The sequence below is a fragment of the Drosophila sulfurigaster genome, chromosome 2L, assembly GCF_023558435.1.
Source record: "Drosophila sulfurigaster albostrigata strain 15112-1811.04 chromosome 2L, ASM2355843v2, whole genome shotgun sequence".
Lineage (NCBI taxonomy): Eukaryota > Metazoa > Arthropoda > Insecta > Diptera > Drosophilidae > Drosophila > Drosophila sulfurigaster.
The window spans coordinates 10,429,666-10,443,794 of NC_084881.1; the positions used below are offsets into that span (position 1 = coordinate 10,429,666).

Sequence of the window (14,129 nt, forward strand, 5' to 3'; positions counted from 1 at the left end):
TCGAAAGTCAAGAAGTCTGCGGTTTATCATTGAATTCCATGCTGCAGAGTTAGACGGAGAGAAAGAGAATAGAACAGCAGAGAAAAGAGTAGCAACGTGACGCGAAATGTTTTCAACAAATTTCAATTTAGAGAATTTCACTATCACATTTCCTGTTACACAGCTGCTTCTTTTGTCTAGAAATTTATTGCAACAAGTTAATTGTTTATTGTACTTACTTATGTAATTGCAAAAATGGCCAAAGAAACAGCCGCCGCGTAGTCGGTTGTGTTTTTGCCTCAGGTTTCAAGGCGAAAGGCATCAGAACAAAAGGCTGGAGAAGGTGGAGTCGTCTACGTTAATGTCCGTGTTGGTTTTGTTTTTGTTTTTGTTTTCGGTGCTGGTGTCGGAGTCAAAGTCGGAAAGAGCCTACTAGACTAGCCACTCTCCTTGACTACAGTCTGATGCACACGCGGATTAGATGACAGATTAGTTAAATGCGCATGAAATGAGCAGCCGTCTGGCCGTTGCTTCCTACTTGCTTTTATGGCCATATATAGGAGCACAGTGTTACACAGCTAAAGCAGGAGGTAGAGCTGGAGTTGGTGCTGAAGCTGGAGCGGTTCTCTCAAGGCGTTGCCATAATGTCTTCATTTAATAATCAGGCGTAGCAATTACTCTGCCCCAAGTGAGATGATGGCTTAAATACTTTTTAAACACGCGCAAATTGCTTCTATTAATAGGCGTTGTAATTGTCAGTTGCATGCAGCTGATTAGCTGCTGTCTATCTTCATGAGGTCAACTCTTAAGCGGAGGTCACATCTGCATTTCCAGATAATGAATCCACATCAAATAATTGCCTATGCCCATAAAACAAGCACTTTAATAATAACATTTCGCAGAAAAATGAAAATGTTAATTATTCTCGTTAATCTAATTAGATATTCCACAGAGTCTATTTACTGCCAGCATTTCGAGTACTATTTACTACACTATATAACATATATGCTTACATATTTATTCATAGCCAACTTGGTATGAACTCGTTAAGAACTCTTTCCCATCTTTATTGTGCCACTCTTCTTAATGAGTTAATTTAGTCAACTCACTTTATGGCCATTAATTTAGGCACTTGCTTAAAGCACATTCTGTACATGTTGCAGTTCTTTAAGAGAAACTAAGCACACTAAAATTTAATCATCTGGGATTTCGTCTATTCAAGTCAAATGCATTCTACCGATAACTATGTTTAGCGATTGAGACTTAGATTTTAGAAGATTATTTAGGAAAGAATGTTAAATGGTAAAAGACCACTGCAGCTTTTGTTAACAATCTTTATATTTTATAGTATATTTTGAATGTAAAGGTATATCTATCGGTAAATTTTATGTATTTTAAATTTGGTAGATCGTAATTGGTGTAAAATAAGTAGCAGATAGCTTTGTGTCTTGTCTTCTTTATGCAAATTTCTTCAAAAATTTCAAATAATAAAAACTTGTTTAATGTAAGATTTATATCGTAATACGTGGGCTAAGCCGCGGGAATAATGAAAATTAATTCACTATTCTCATAGAGAACTTGGTACGCACTCGTTAAAACTCTTTCCCATCTTTATTATGCCACTCTTAATGAGTTAATTTAGTCCAATCAATTTATAGCCATCGATTTAGGCAATTGCCTTAATGACATGTTGGACATGTTTCCGTTATATCAAGCATACACACTAAAATCTAACCATCAGAGATTTTTATCTAATCAATTCAAATTCCTTTTACTGGTATCACATTTGATTTGAGAAGTCTTTTATAGTTGCATAAAGTATTTAAAAAAGAATTATCAGCACTTTGTTCAGCACTTTTATTTAAGGTGTGCATAGAGTAATCAGAAAAATTGCACTTCATAAAACAATTTGACAAATCTTTTGTAATATGTTGCCAATATTTTCTGAGGCACCACGGAATCGATTAATTCTTAATGTTTTTTTTTATAAATTTGAAATACCTGGAGAGTGCTTATTATAATGACACAACTATTATTGGTCAACTCGTTTTCACACTGCACCCACACTTTGAAGCAAGGCTGGAGTGTTTCTAGTAGACTTCTTCCGCATGAGGAAACTGTAAAGAACGCAGCTATGGGAAACCTGTGAAAGGCTAAAATTATAGGGAAAAATGCTCCAACTACCGCAATGTTTGTGAAACTGATCGAGGTGGCAATTTTGCTTCACGTTCCTTTTGCTGTTTACCAACTCGTACTTGGTCGAAGATATTGCAAATGGAAGTGGCAACGAGATGCCATTATTTGCCACACAATCTCTGAATTCCCTGATGCATCTGATGAGGCTCACGCATGGTCAGCGCCTTGGTATGATGATTGCGATGCTTGTAAATGAGATCTGTCTGATGATATTGGAGATCTGCTGCCTGCCATCATTATTGGCCTTAGTTATGAGCTACCCTATTACTGTAAATAGCAATTGCTGCGTGTGGTGTGGAAGTTGAACCTGTGGCAACTTTGTTGCCCCACTTCAATTATTTATGTGCCTCTGTCGGATTCACAACTTGCCGTTACACTTCTTTTCAATTGCCATTCGATAGGTTCATGTAATTCTCATCGTCGTGAGTTGGCAATTAAGGTCTCGATAATAGTAATTTAACTGAAGTTGATAGAGAGCTTGCATACGTATTAATGTGGAATGTAATTTATTAAATAATAAATCTGCGAAGTGCCCATAAATAGCTACAAAATTATTTATAATGAATGAGTGTTAATCCAAAAATGAATCTATTAGTCGTCTCTTTTGGCATTCAGTGAATCATCACCGAGATATAAGCGGCATAAAACTGGAAATTATGAATCCCAATTGGCAGTATTTGGCAGCGAACACTCACATGGCAGGCAGCATCTTGTGTAATGCGATTCGTTAACATTTCATTGGGCTTAAGTGAATACAATAGAGCAAGAATGCGCATTCAAACAAATATTTATAGACATATTTGTATAACTCTTAGGTTGGTCTTGGCACTCTCTTCCACTTCATTGGGTTTTGCTACTATTTGTACCAATTTTATCTTTTCGCACAGTCAGATACGAACGCAATCCTTGCTGATAGGATTAACAACCCACACAAAAATACACAAATACACACAGACACACACACATAGAAACATTTGAACACAATGGCATCACAAACCAAAACAAGATATGTCAAAAGAAAAGAGAAATGAGAAACAAAAACAAAAACAGAAACAAACCAATGCCAAAATACATAAAACTTGCCGCATTTGCTTTTTGCATGTTCCTTGTTATTCTGATTCTGTGTGTTTGTGGGTAGCACTCGAATTCACCGAACCGTTTCGTTCAAAAACCCTACACAACATAAGGATAAACAATGTGCACAAAATGTTGTACAAATATTGTACAACAATACTCTTACACGAGAGTGTGTTTTACTTACGACTGTATTTAGTTTTGTTCTCGCATTGATAAATACAAAATGTGTAGTACATATTTTTGGCTCTGCTTTGCTATAGTTTTTGATGGGCAACAGGATTAGATGCGGTGTTTGAGTAGCTGAAATGTAAACCTGGTTGAAATGCTTATATTTAATCATTATATTTCAAATATGTAAAGAGATTAAAAACAGGTAAAATTATGCGACAAATTAGATCTGATCTGTCTTGATTATTACTGCGCATTTTAGTTTAAATAATTCTCATCTAGCAGACGAAAAGAAAAAGAATTTTCCTTCTTCTTTCGCTACCCAAATGCAATATATAATATTTGTGTAATTCTTCAACAAAGCTTTGCTCTTTCCTTTGAATAATGAAATTCTTGTCTGCACATTAAATAATTCTTAAACATTGTTTTTTACTTTGCTGTTGCCCTTCTCTTTTTTATTATTTATTTATTAGCTTTTTGAGGCACCCAACTGCTGTTAGGCAAAAGTTAACAGCTTGTAACGTTCATTGTCAATTGAGAAGTAGTCGAAAGTAATCGAATATTCATAAGCTATTCATTTGTACAGCATATTTTAAAGTAATTTTCCCTGTTTTTCATTACAATGAACGTGTGGTGAAAAAAGCGCGTTTTCCTTCTGACCAACAAGTGATATTGAATGCGCTCGTTAAATGAAACGGTCCAAATTTTAGCTGGTTGTTTGAACTGCCGTTTTATACTCTGACGGTTAAAGCCAACTGCAGTCAGACTGACAGGATATATAGATATACAAACATATATAAAGAGAAGGAGCAAGGAAACTGTGAAGGAAGTTTGCCAAACGGCGAAATTTTGCGCGCATTTTGCACGTGTTGTTGCCATTTGCCTTTTGCATAAATAAATAAGTATAACTGCGTTGTCTGTAGTTATGTATGTGTGTGTGTGTGTGTTAAGGTGTGTGAGCTTGCGTGTCTGTGTGTTGTGTAGCATGTTGAGTGCTCGACGCTGTTAACTTTTAGCGCGTTTTCTTGTCTTTTGTTGCCTACCTGAAGGCGCTCTGCCATTCTCTTTTACTTCGTTCGCCTCGTCATCCCGGTGCAAACGCACTCAATTTATCTCTCATATTATATTCACATTGCGTTTGCGTACCTCAAATTGTTTTCAGCACTTTAAGAAAGTATTTTGAGGTAAACGTGCTCTAAGTCTTATTTAATGTCGATTGTTGAAGATATTGAAAGAAAAAACACAGTTTGTGATTGCCTTTGTGAGTTCCTTTCCAACGTTATAGGTTTGGGGAATCAACTGGTAGCGTCGAGTTTTTAATAGACTTTAATGTAAAAATGATTTTATTTATAAAGTTTACCGAGGAATGGTAAAGTTTATTTTGAAGACTACACATGAATTTGTTCGTTTTTACTTTGTGAGTGATTTATAAATATTTGATGTGGTGTGTAGTTTTAAAAGTTCAATCAAATTAATTAAAAAAGTGCATAACCAAACTTTATTTCTGGCTTACAGAAGCTCTTATTGCCTTGTTGCATTAATATTTATCATAACATTCCCAATCATAAAGTTTTATATAAAATTTAAACCAGATGGTAGATCATAATTGGTATCAACTTTCTTTTACGAAGTTTTACAACTTTTAATGGTCTAATAAGAATAAATAATTTTATGACTGATGTCACAATTTGTAATTGTATTATTATTATTATTGCTATTATTATTACCAATGAAGCATACTAACTGTTTTACTTCTCTTTTACTCTCCTTTATTGCAGGTATGTAGACCGAGACCTTGACCAACGGCTTTCTAATTGACTACCTACCAGTAACTTGTATGTAAGTCAACACACGCGCGACAAATTTTCATTAGGCCGAAGTGTAACTTAAGTGCACGGAAAATGTTTATATTATGTATTGACATTCAGCGTTTATTGTCTGTTGTGCATTTGCATTCGCGTATCGATTGCGTCATTTGTAACGCTCCTCCCAAAGAGCTAACCAATCAATTAATGGCCAAATCACATAATGCATGTAAACGATAATGAAAATGACATTTGCGAGAGCAACACGCAAAACAACAACGTTGTCAACATTACGCTGTCGTCGTTTGCCACAGATGCAGATACATTCTGCTCTTGGGTTCGAAAGCGAAAAAAAACTTAATTAATGAAATTAAGCCCGCAAATTGCGAGTCAGCGTGGGTATGTGAGTTTTAAATGTGTCTCTCAGTAGGGTATACATATGTATATATATTTGTGTGTAGGGTATCTGTGTATTTGGAACGCATTTTCAGGTATCTGGGTTCTCTTCAGTTTCAGTTTCTGTTTCTGTCTGGTTGCGGTTGGTGTGCATGCTTATGGCACAAGATAATCGATTATAATCGCACCTGCCCTCCCCCTAGACGCCTTTCATTTGGCGCAGTGGGCGTGTAGCCTATGTACTATTCTATCATGTTGGCCGCGTCGGTGGACGACTGCCGCTCATTATGCGCATTAATGTCGCAGTTTTACCTTTAACGTGGCCCAGCTATCGCAAAGGGCTGGTTTTGTCCCCCGCATGTCCCACGTTGGGCGCCACGGTATCCAAATCATGCAATGCTCAGCCGTGAATTAGTCGTTAAATAACGTATACAAGTTGTACAAGCACAAAAAACGCCATTTGTTACTTTGGCTTCAGTTTATTTTTATCGTTATCGATATGTACTACTATTAGCAGCCCCACGTTGGGCGCATTTAGCTAGTATTTGGGTTACTTTTGGTGGAGTCAGCGCTCCTGTGCTCATTTACCCCAAAATTCATTCCAACTTTTGCTATATAGTAGTACTATCTGTGGGCTTTAATCATTTTGCTTTCCCTTTTTTTTCCATGGGTGCTGTGCAAAATTTATTGGTTTTCGCGGGCATTACTTCATTTTGTTATTCGCAGCTACTGGGCTTAGTTCGCGTGTTACATTCGCCTGTAAATAGGCAGCAAATGCGAAAAAATATATACAAAAAAAAAAGAAAAAGAACAAGACGAGAGAATAAAATTAAAGCTGTCTGCCTGCTTTTGGCTCTGGGACTGGGAATAAACTAGACACCTACGACGACATCGACAACGACATGGCGTGTTTGTTTGCTTTTCGCTTTTGCCTTCTGGCGTGTTGTTTCGTTTCAGTTTCTCTCGCGTTTTCTCGTGTTTTTCTTTTCTTTTTTTTTATTTTGTGCTTCATTAGTGGCAATGCACCCGGCGGAGAATCAAGAATTGAGAAGTGAGAATTGAGAATCGCGAATACACAATACTATAGAGAATTGTTGGCCGACAGTCGCCTAATGCCCCAGCGCTCTAAATGTGTGCTATGCCCCTATGAGGTCAAAAACAATCGATTTTCATTTCATTTTCTTTTGTGACTTTTTCTTTTCTTTGGCCCGCTTCGCTTCGCTTTTTGGCTCACGTGCTGCAGCTAAGAACGAGTACGGGTAAAAAAGTTACGAGCATTTATGAAACCATTGCGAGCATTTTAAAAATATGCTTGTCACACGCTGCGTATGCTTGACTCTCTGTCTCGCTCTCTTTTGGGATTTTCTAATCAGACGCAATTCTAATTAGTTTTCTGTTTTGATGCCCCATCCATGGCGACTGTGTTTTGACAACATAATTTTGAAGATACCGTAAGCAAGTATATACAACGAATTGTGTAGACTCTTCACTAATTTTCAAATTACACTTTATTATGTTTAAGTATATTTAATTTCGGTCTCAACAACTTCAAGTTTCAAGTCAAATAACAAAATTTTTACGAAAACTTTGCAACTTTTATTGGATTGCCAACCGTTCCGTTGTTTAGCATACTTCCCCATCAACAAGATGAAAACTTTGAATATTACATTTTTGTTGTTAGGTTTCTCTGGAACTTGTTTTAATTTATGCAAAGGCAATTTTTAAACATTTCGCACACGTGCGTGTCACAAACTAAACATCAGAATATTTAAATAATAACCAAGTTTTGTCAGTGTTTCAAGCTCAAAGTGTAGAGAAGCTTCTTGTGGACTCTCTTTAAACAAAAAATTCTATATTATACATAAAGCATAGACACGGACAACTTAATTCGATGATTCCGTGACGAATGTAATTATTTTTGCGGTCACAATAATTGCGATACTGTTTGGGCCCTGCTTTTAATATGAGCAAGTACGAGCTTTGTATGTATTTTTGTGTCTGTGTGCCATGTAAATATGCATATACTCATATCAATGGCAAATAAATATAATTATAATAAAAATAAAAGTTAGTTTGGTCAACTTCCTGGACTTCTGTCGCTAGCAGATAAATTATGAAAAGTTCTCATGGGATTAGATGAAAATCTGCTGTAGTCTTAAAACGAATATGTTTTTGATATTAAAATAGCATTATTTATTTATGTATACATTAGTAACAGCTTTAATTCCAACTGTGTTTTACTTAAATGTGTCTTGCTTTTTGAGTGTCCTTTAATGTTGCGTGTTGGGTCAACTTGCCCCAATTTCACGTTCTTGCCTTAAAATTAGTTTTCCCCTGCATTATACATGTACATCATTGAACAATTCAATTGTGCGCGTTCTTTTTTTATATTCTTTGCTGCCCCAGTGAGTCATATTTACTGGTCACGTATTTACTTTAGCCCTCAATTACCCCAGTGAGTTACTTCTTTCCTAATCAGTCAGACAATTCTTTCATTTAAATATAAGCATGTCTGTTTAGTCCACTTTATCAACTTGTCTTGCTGTATTTACCTTCGTTTGCGAGTCATACTTTGATATTTAGGTATTATATTTTTGTGTAGCTTTCAGTCTTTAATTAAGGAAATGTAGTGCATACAATCAAAAGTATGTTTAATAATTTCCCAAGTCATTCCGTTAAGTGTAAATGAAATTTGTACTTACTCTATGAATACAATCTTACATTATAGCTGGTTAGGGAAAATAAAATATTTGCTTATAAACTTTTTTTCTAAGAATTTTCTTATACCACTTATCTAATCACCAAATGGATTGACGCCTACCTCATTAATTTTGTAATTCGATATTACGCCGTCTTTAGAAAAGCAGTTAGCAGTAAAATGTGTAGAGAGGTTATACAATTTATAGATATATCATCCCCAGCTATATAAACATTTTTCTTTACATAACATTTTAGGAACATTATAAAATGCGCATCTTGAGTTTTTGCCACTGATTTTCTGTACAGAATATCAATAAACTATTTTGTGGTAGTTTTACTACAGTTTTATTGCTACTTAAAGTTAAAAGTTTACAAATTATTTTGAAGATACATATAAAGCAAAAACTTTTTCGCTACGGGTCTTTCTATACATACTTTAGATACTTTTATTGGTATGTGAATTCGTGTTTGCTATACAGACTGCTAAAGTATATTAAAGTATATAGGTTTTTATAGGTTTTAGAATATGTTCTTAATAAAGATCACCAAAATGGATATTATTAAAAGGCAATTAAGCTCTTTTTATTCCAATAATAATTAAAACAGCAAAGTGCACCACAGATATGTCTACTAAGTATCTCGTAGTCGAGATTGAAAGATTATAAGTATCTAAACTTTGTATTCAGTTTGAAAATCAAGAACACTTTAACCACAATTTTGCGGTGGATATTTGGTTTTGGGCTTTTGGAGTTGAAGTCTGTTGCGGCCAGGTGAAGGAGTTTGGCGCAGACAGCGAGCGCTTTAGTAAATAGGTGAGTGCCGTTAACTGGCATAAATGGCAAAGAAAGGTGAACCCAGTTCTGGCCAGGATGGTATCGAATAAATAAAACTTTTATGATGCGGCATAAATCTTCCGGGCAGACATGTCAGGCCACCTCTGAAGCGACGAACTGTGACCACACCCATTCCCATTCTCATTCCCATTCCCCTGTGGCAGCCCATTAAACAGTTGTAACTCATGTTGCTGCCATTTCCGCTGTCTAACCAAATGAACCAATATAAATTCAATATTTTACGAGTATGTTTTTCCGTTCAGGTTCAGGTTGTTCTACTTACTATTCGTTTGTTTTTTCCTTTAGCACACAACGCACACAATAGGCAAACAATGGACATTCATCAATTACTCTGTTGCCTTTTTGCTTTGAGCCATTAGTTGTTAGAAATGTGTCGCTAATGTGTCTATAAGGTGTCCAGTAACAGCGCCAACTCCAACACTCTCTCTCACTCTGTCTTTTACCCCGTATCCCACCCGTCATCTCGCAGTCGGCCTATTTATAGAGGCCATTAGATGGCCAACGTGCCTAAGTATCATCATTAAAGGCACATAACGTGTCTCTGGTATCTTTTGTTGCCGCACGATTTGCGGTCATGTTGATATTTATTAATGTTCAATTATCGATAATTATCTGTTTATCTATTTAATATTGTCTGCTTGCAACGCAGCTTCGATCAAATAGTGTAATGTCTTGTCTTGTTTGCCACTCGTGGACTCATGTATACAGCGTAGTTTACGTTTGTCGGAATATAAAAGGAAGCACTCCAAATCGCTTTATTTCTAAAATTTCAATTTATAACACAATAATTATGTCCAAGGACATGAACGTGTCGGAACAGGTTTGCAGTAACAGTTTTCTATGTAATTATGAGATTCCAGATACGATTTAATGTCAGACAAGAAGTCTGGCATATACACCTGCGAATATCTATTTTGCAATGATTTGCCCAAACCTGTATCCTGAAGAGCTTTCCACTTTTTTATCTTCTCCATCATTTCACGGCAGAACATGCTCTCGTTATCGGGCAAACTATGCTCGGTCTTAAAAAATCTTTCCTTAACTAAAGATGACATAGTTAGAACATAAATTCAGTAAATACGATCAATTTACCCTTCTCAATTGACTTTCGTTTGGTCTTATGCATCTTGTTGTTAGCTTCCAGAATACCTTTCACCAAACCAATTTTCTTACAGTCCTGTGTAGAGGGTTCCACGTCAATGTAATGCATCGACGGCTCACAGCTAATACCCATATAGGGCACCAAAGTATATAGATGCGATTTTTTCCACATCTCCAAATCTTCCTTAAGACGAAGATTGGCTCTCAACTGGCGTCTAGCCACAACTTCATTGTACATTCTATATGACATTGTCGAAAGCAAATTCTGCACTTTATCCATGCATCTAGTAATAATATATTATTAATAAAATAAATAAATATTTAATTGAATAAAATAAAGACAGTGCAGAATGATCAGAAGATTTATAAAAAATAGTAAGAAAATAAAATGTAAAAAAAGAAAGCAACTGGTACTCACTCCTGATTATAAAATGTCGATATTCCTGGCAGCACGTTAGATCTTTTCATTGTGTGAAGGCTGCCTATCATTTCATATAAAATATCCTGGACAGCATTCAACTGAAGATTATTCAAATAGCTTGTATTATTCACATGCTTGCGTGTCCACCAACCACGAAATGAGGCTTGTATCTTGACAGAACTCGAGTTGAACAAAATCTCAATCGATTGCTGTACCTTTTCTTCTGCTATGATCTGGAGATTACGCCCCACAAGATAACGTCGCCACACTCTCTGAATAATTTTAGCTGCATTGCTTTGCTTTACCATGTGATTACGTACTCGCCAGCCCCGAAAAGTCTTTTGGATAATTCGAGCCGATTTAAATTGCTTGTAATCGAGTATAAGCATTTGGGTGCTAAGCCAAAGATTGTGATAAGCCATATTCTCGGTTTTTTAGTAACGATTACAACTTACCGCAGTGCATTGTTCAAATATGTCGAGGGTAATCCCTTGGACTCAGTAGTCTCGCCTTCATACTCGTCAGTACTTTTGAAATTATTTGAAATACTGACCAACGTGTTGCGATATGTGAAAGTCCAATAGTTATTGCACCACATGATCAATAGAAATATATTTTGTGTAATGCTCTTTTGAATATTTGAATGTTTATGTATTTCTCAATTTGATGTGATTGTTTAGATTGATATATTGTTATTATATATGTATATCAAAGGTAACCAGATGTGAGAACACTTCGACTTTTGATCAAAGTATTTTTCATTACGTATATTTTTATTGAAGTATATAAAACTTGTGAATATGAATGCAATTTTCAATAATAAATTTAAAAAAAACTCTTGTTTGTTTATTTATTTAAATGTTTCTTGCCCTCTCAGGGATTAGTTTCATTAGATAAACATTACAACCAATCATTTGGCGTCTAAACAAATCAATTTTTACACAATGGCATAAAAGGCTTGTAGTTGATGCTATCGACAGGCTTTAATTAAGTTGAATTGTTTATGGCGAAACTACTAATAGTTTGCTTTTATACTCGAGTTTAGCATCTTAACATTTTAATTAAGTCAAAACAAGGCTTTGTTATCCAATCTGAACAATTGAATAGATTGCTTGGCTACAAAATGAATTAATAGCAGCTACTGCGCGTATTTGCTATTGTGGTTTATTTATTTCTATTTATAGCCAAAGTTACATTTTCATTTAGAATGCAATATTTTTGTCTGTCCGCCTTATAGATTTATCTATACATAAATACATGTGTATCTTGACGACGACTTGCTAGAAACTCCGTTGCATTGGTCAAGCAGTTGGCTTGCTCCTTTTGCTGAGCTCAAAGTCATTTAGTATTGTGCAAACAATTTGCTGCGTTTCATGTTACGACTTTTCCAACCTAACAACTAGTACAAGCCAGAAAAAGCAGAAAGCAGATGATGATGGCCACGACGAGAGTTGTGGCCGCAACTGCAACAGAGACTTCGACTAAGGCTGTCCAAGAAAAATTCATCGAAGAAATGCCAAACTGCAATTGACTTGCATGACCATAAAAATTAAGTTATATACACCAAAGCAGCCATAGAGCTATAGGGCGGCGACGGAGGATGCCAAAGGCAGGCAGGCAGGCAGGAGACGGGAGGCAGCAGTGGGAGCGAGTTGAAGTCGAAGGCACAGCTAAAGCGCAAAAATAAAGCCGAGTGAAATTGCTGCTGTAATATATTTTAATAGCGTAGAGCTAGCTCTAACGGAGGCCGGAAAAGCTCTGTGATCGAGGTTGCCTTTTGTTGTTTAACTGTTGACTGTTCGCTGGTCGCTGGTCAGTGCTAAAGCCAACAAGCGAACTGTGCAAACTCAGTTGGTAACAGTGAAGAGCAAACAGCTAACCGGCCAACAATCCATACAGCCAAACAACCAAGCAACAAAACAGCAAACGGCAAACAAATAGTTGACCAAACCAGACCTTTTGGCCAGCGAAATTTTCGACTCAACTCGCGGAGTCTTTGCTTGGCTGCCTGCTCTTTGCCTTATTATGTCTAATTAGATTGCGCTGTAGTTGTTGCTCGTTTTACGGAATGCTTTATTGTTACTTTGTCGATTTGATGTTTCGTTTCTGGATTGAGTTGGCCAGCAAAAATCGAAGATCAGCGTAGGGGTTAATTGATGTTGGCTCTGCGAAATAATCCCCTGCCTACCTAGATTTGGGGTTTGCTCTGCCTAATTTTACGACACAATTCAATTATGAAACTTAAGATACCATTTAAAAGTTTCCTTCATATGAACTCGTGGATGTTTTCACCATTTGCCCTGAAGACACAGTTAACCTGTTTCCATAAGCAGCCTCATTATAGATTCATGTTTCAATTGGACAAAAAAAAAACACATTCTAAACCCATTCCTCATCAGTCATTCTCTCTGTTGCTAGCCACATTTTTGACACACAACAAAATTGCGACACACTCGAGACAGAGAAAGAGAGGGAGAAGCGAAAAAAATAAATTAAAAAGAAATCATGGCAAACGTGTGTGTCGCACTTCAGGGGCAACTTTGGTCGGGGGCAATTGGCAAATTGAAATCTCATAAAAATTCTCACGTTTTGCTCCAAATTTTTTTTGTGGAGCGCGCTTTTGTGTTTTGCATAATCACCTGAGCCAAGTTGCGTAGGCTGAGCGTTGAGTGAGAGAGAGAGGGAAGGGGACGGGGAAGGCATAAATGTGACGCCAGCTCTTAGAACCCGCCAAGCAACCCACTGAACGGACACTAGAAGTGCCCAGCCATTGAACTCTGCACACGATTATTATGATGGCAAATGTGACCATAAAAGAGACGAACTCAAACTTATACTGAAACCTCCAACTCCAATTCTAACTTCGAATTCAACTTCCAACTCGCAAATCCATCCCGAACTTGAAGTTGAAGTCGAAACAAACGAGTCGACTTGTTGCGCAAAAGATTTTTATCAAATTGGCCGTCGGGTTATACGAAGCTTGACGAGATTCTCATTCTCATTCTCATTTCGATGTGGATTCCGATTGGATGGCGAGGAGAGTGCTATAGAGAGTCTCGAGTTTGAATCACAGATGCTGATTTCTTCTTCTTGTTGGTTTCCTGTGCGTGTGGCACTGTGTAGATTACTTGGGGCGATCTCTTGACTTCAATTGCCCGCTGGCTATGCAAATTTATCAACACACTCCCAATCCCAGTCTCAGTCTTAGTCTCAGTCCATACAGAGAGCTCCGTGTCCCAGAAACACACAAAAACCGGTGGCACTTTTTTTTCTGTTTTCGTTGTTGTTAAGTTGCCAAGAAGTTGTGCGATAAAAATCGCCTATACCCCTTGCCCTCCCACCACACTCTCCACAGACCACGGAGCGCCATTAGTCAAGCTGCTGGTGCATTGAACTTGAAACATCTCGCAGTTTTCACTTCAATCCATCAAA

General features: G+C 36.8%; 1 protein-coding gene across 1 annotated transcript; it reads right to left on the reverse strand.

The window, feature by feature from the left end:
• Positions 1-9,888: 9,888 nt before the first annotated feature.
• On the reverse strand, positions 9,889-11,394 carry LOC133836457 (uncharacterized). Its single transcript, XM_062266959.1, has 4 exons — positions 11,153-11,394; positions 10,695-11,093; positions 10,268-10,560; positions 9,889-10,217 (listed from the first exon to the last, which is right to left on the reverse strand). The coding sequence occupies exons 1-4, from the start codon at positions 11,293-11,295 to the stop codon at positions 9,964-9,966; spliced, it is 1,089 nt and encodes a 362-aa protein (XP_062122943.1). The 5' UTR covers positions 11,296-11,394; the 3' UTR covers positions 9,889-9,963.
• Between the last annotated feature and the right edge of the window lie 2,735 nt (positions 11,395-14,129).

Excerpts from the sequence above, each read along its gene's own strand:
- LOC133836457 (XM_062266959.1), bottom strand. The coding sequence starts at position 11,295 with ATGTGGTGCAATAACTATTGGACTTTCACATATCGCAACACGTTGGTC. Across the intron at positions 11,094-11,152 it reads TATTTGAACAATGCACTGCG|CACCCAAATGCTTATACTCG; the intron begins GTAAGTTGTAAT and ends TCTTTGGCTTAG. Across the intron at positions 10,218-10,267 it reads ACGAAAGTCAATTGAGAAGG|TTAAGGAAAGATTTTTTAAG; the intron begins GTAAATTGATCG and ends TGTCATCTTTAG.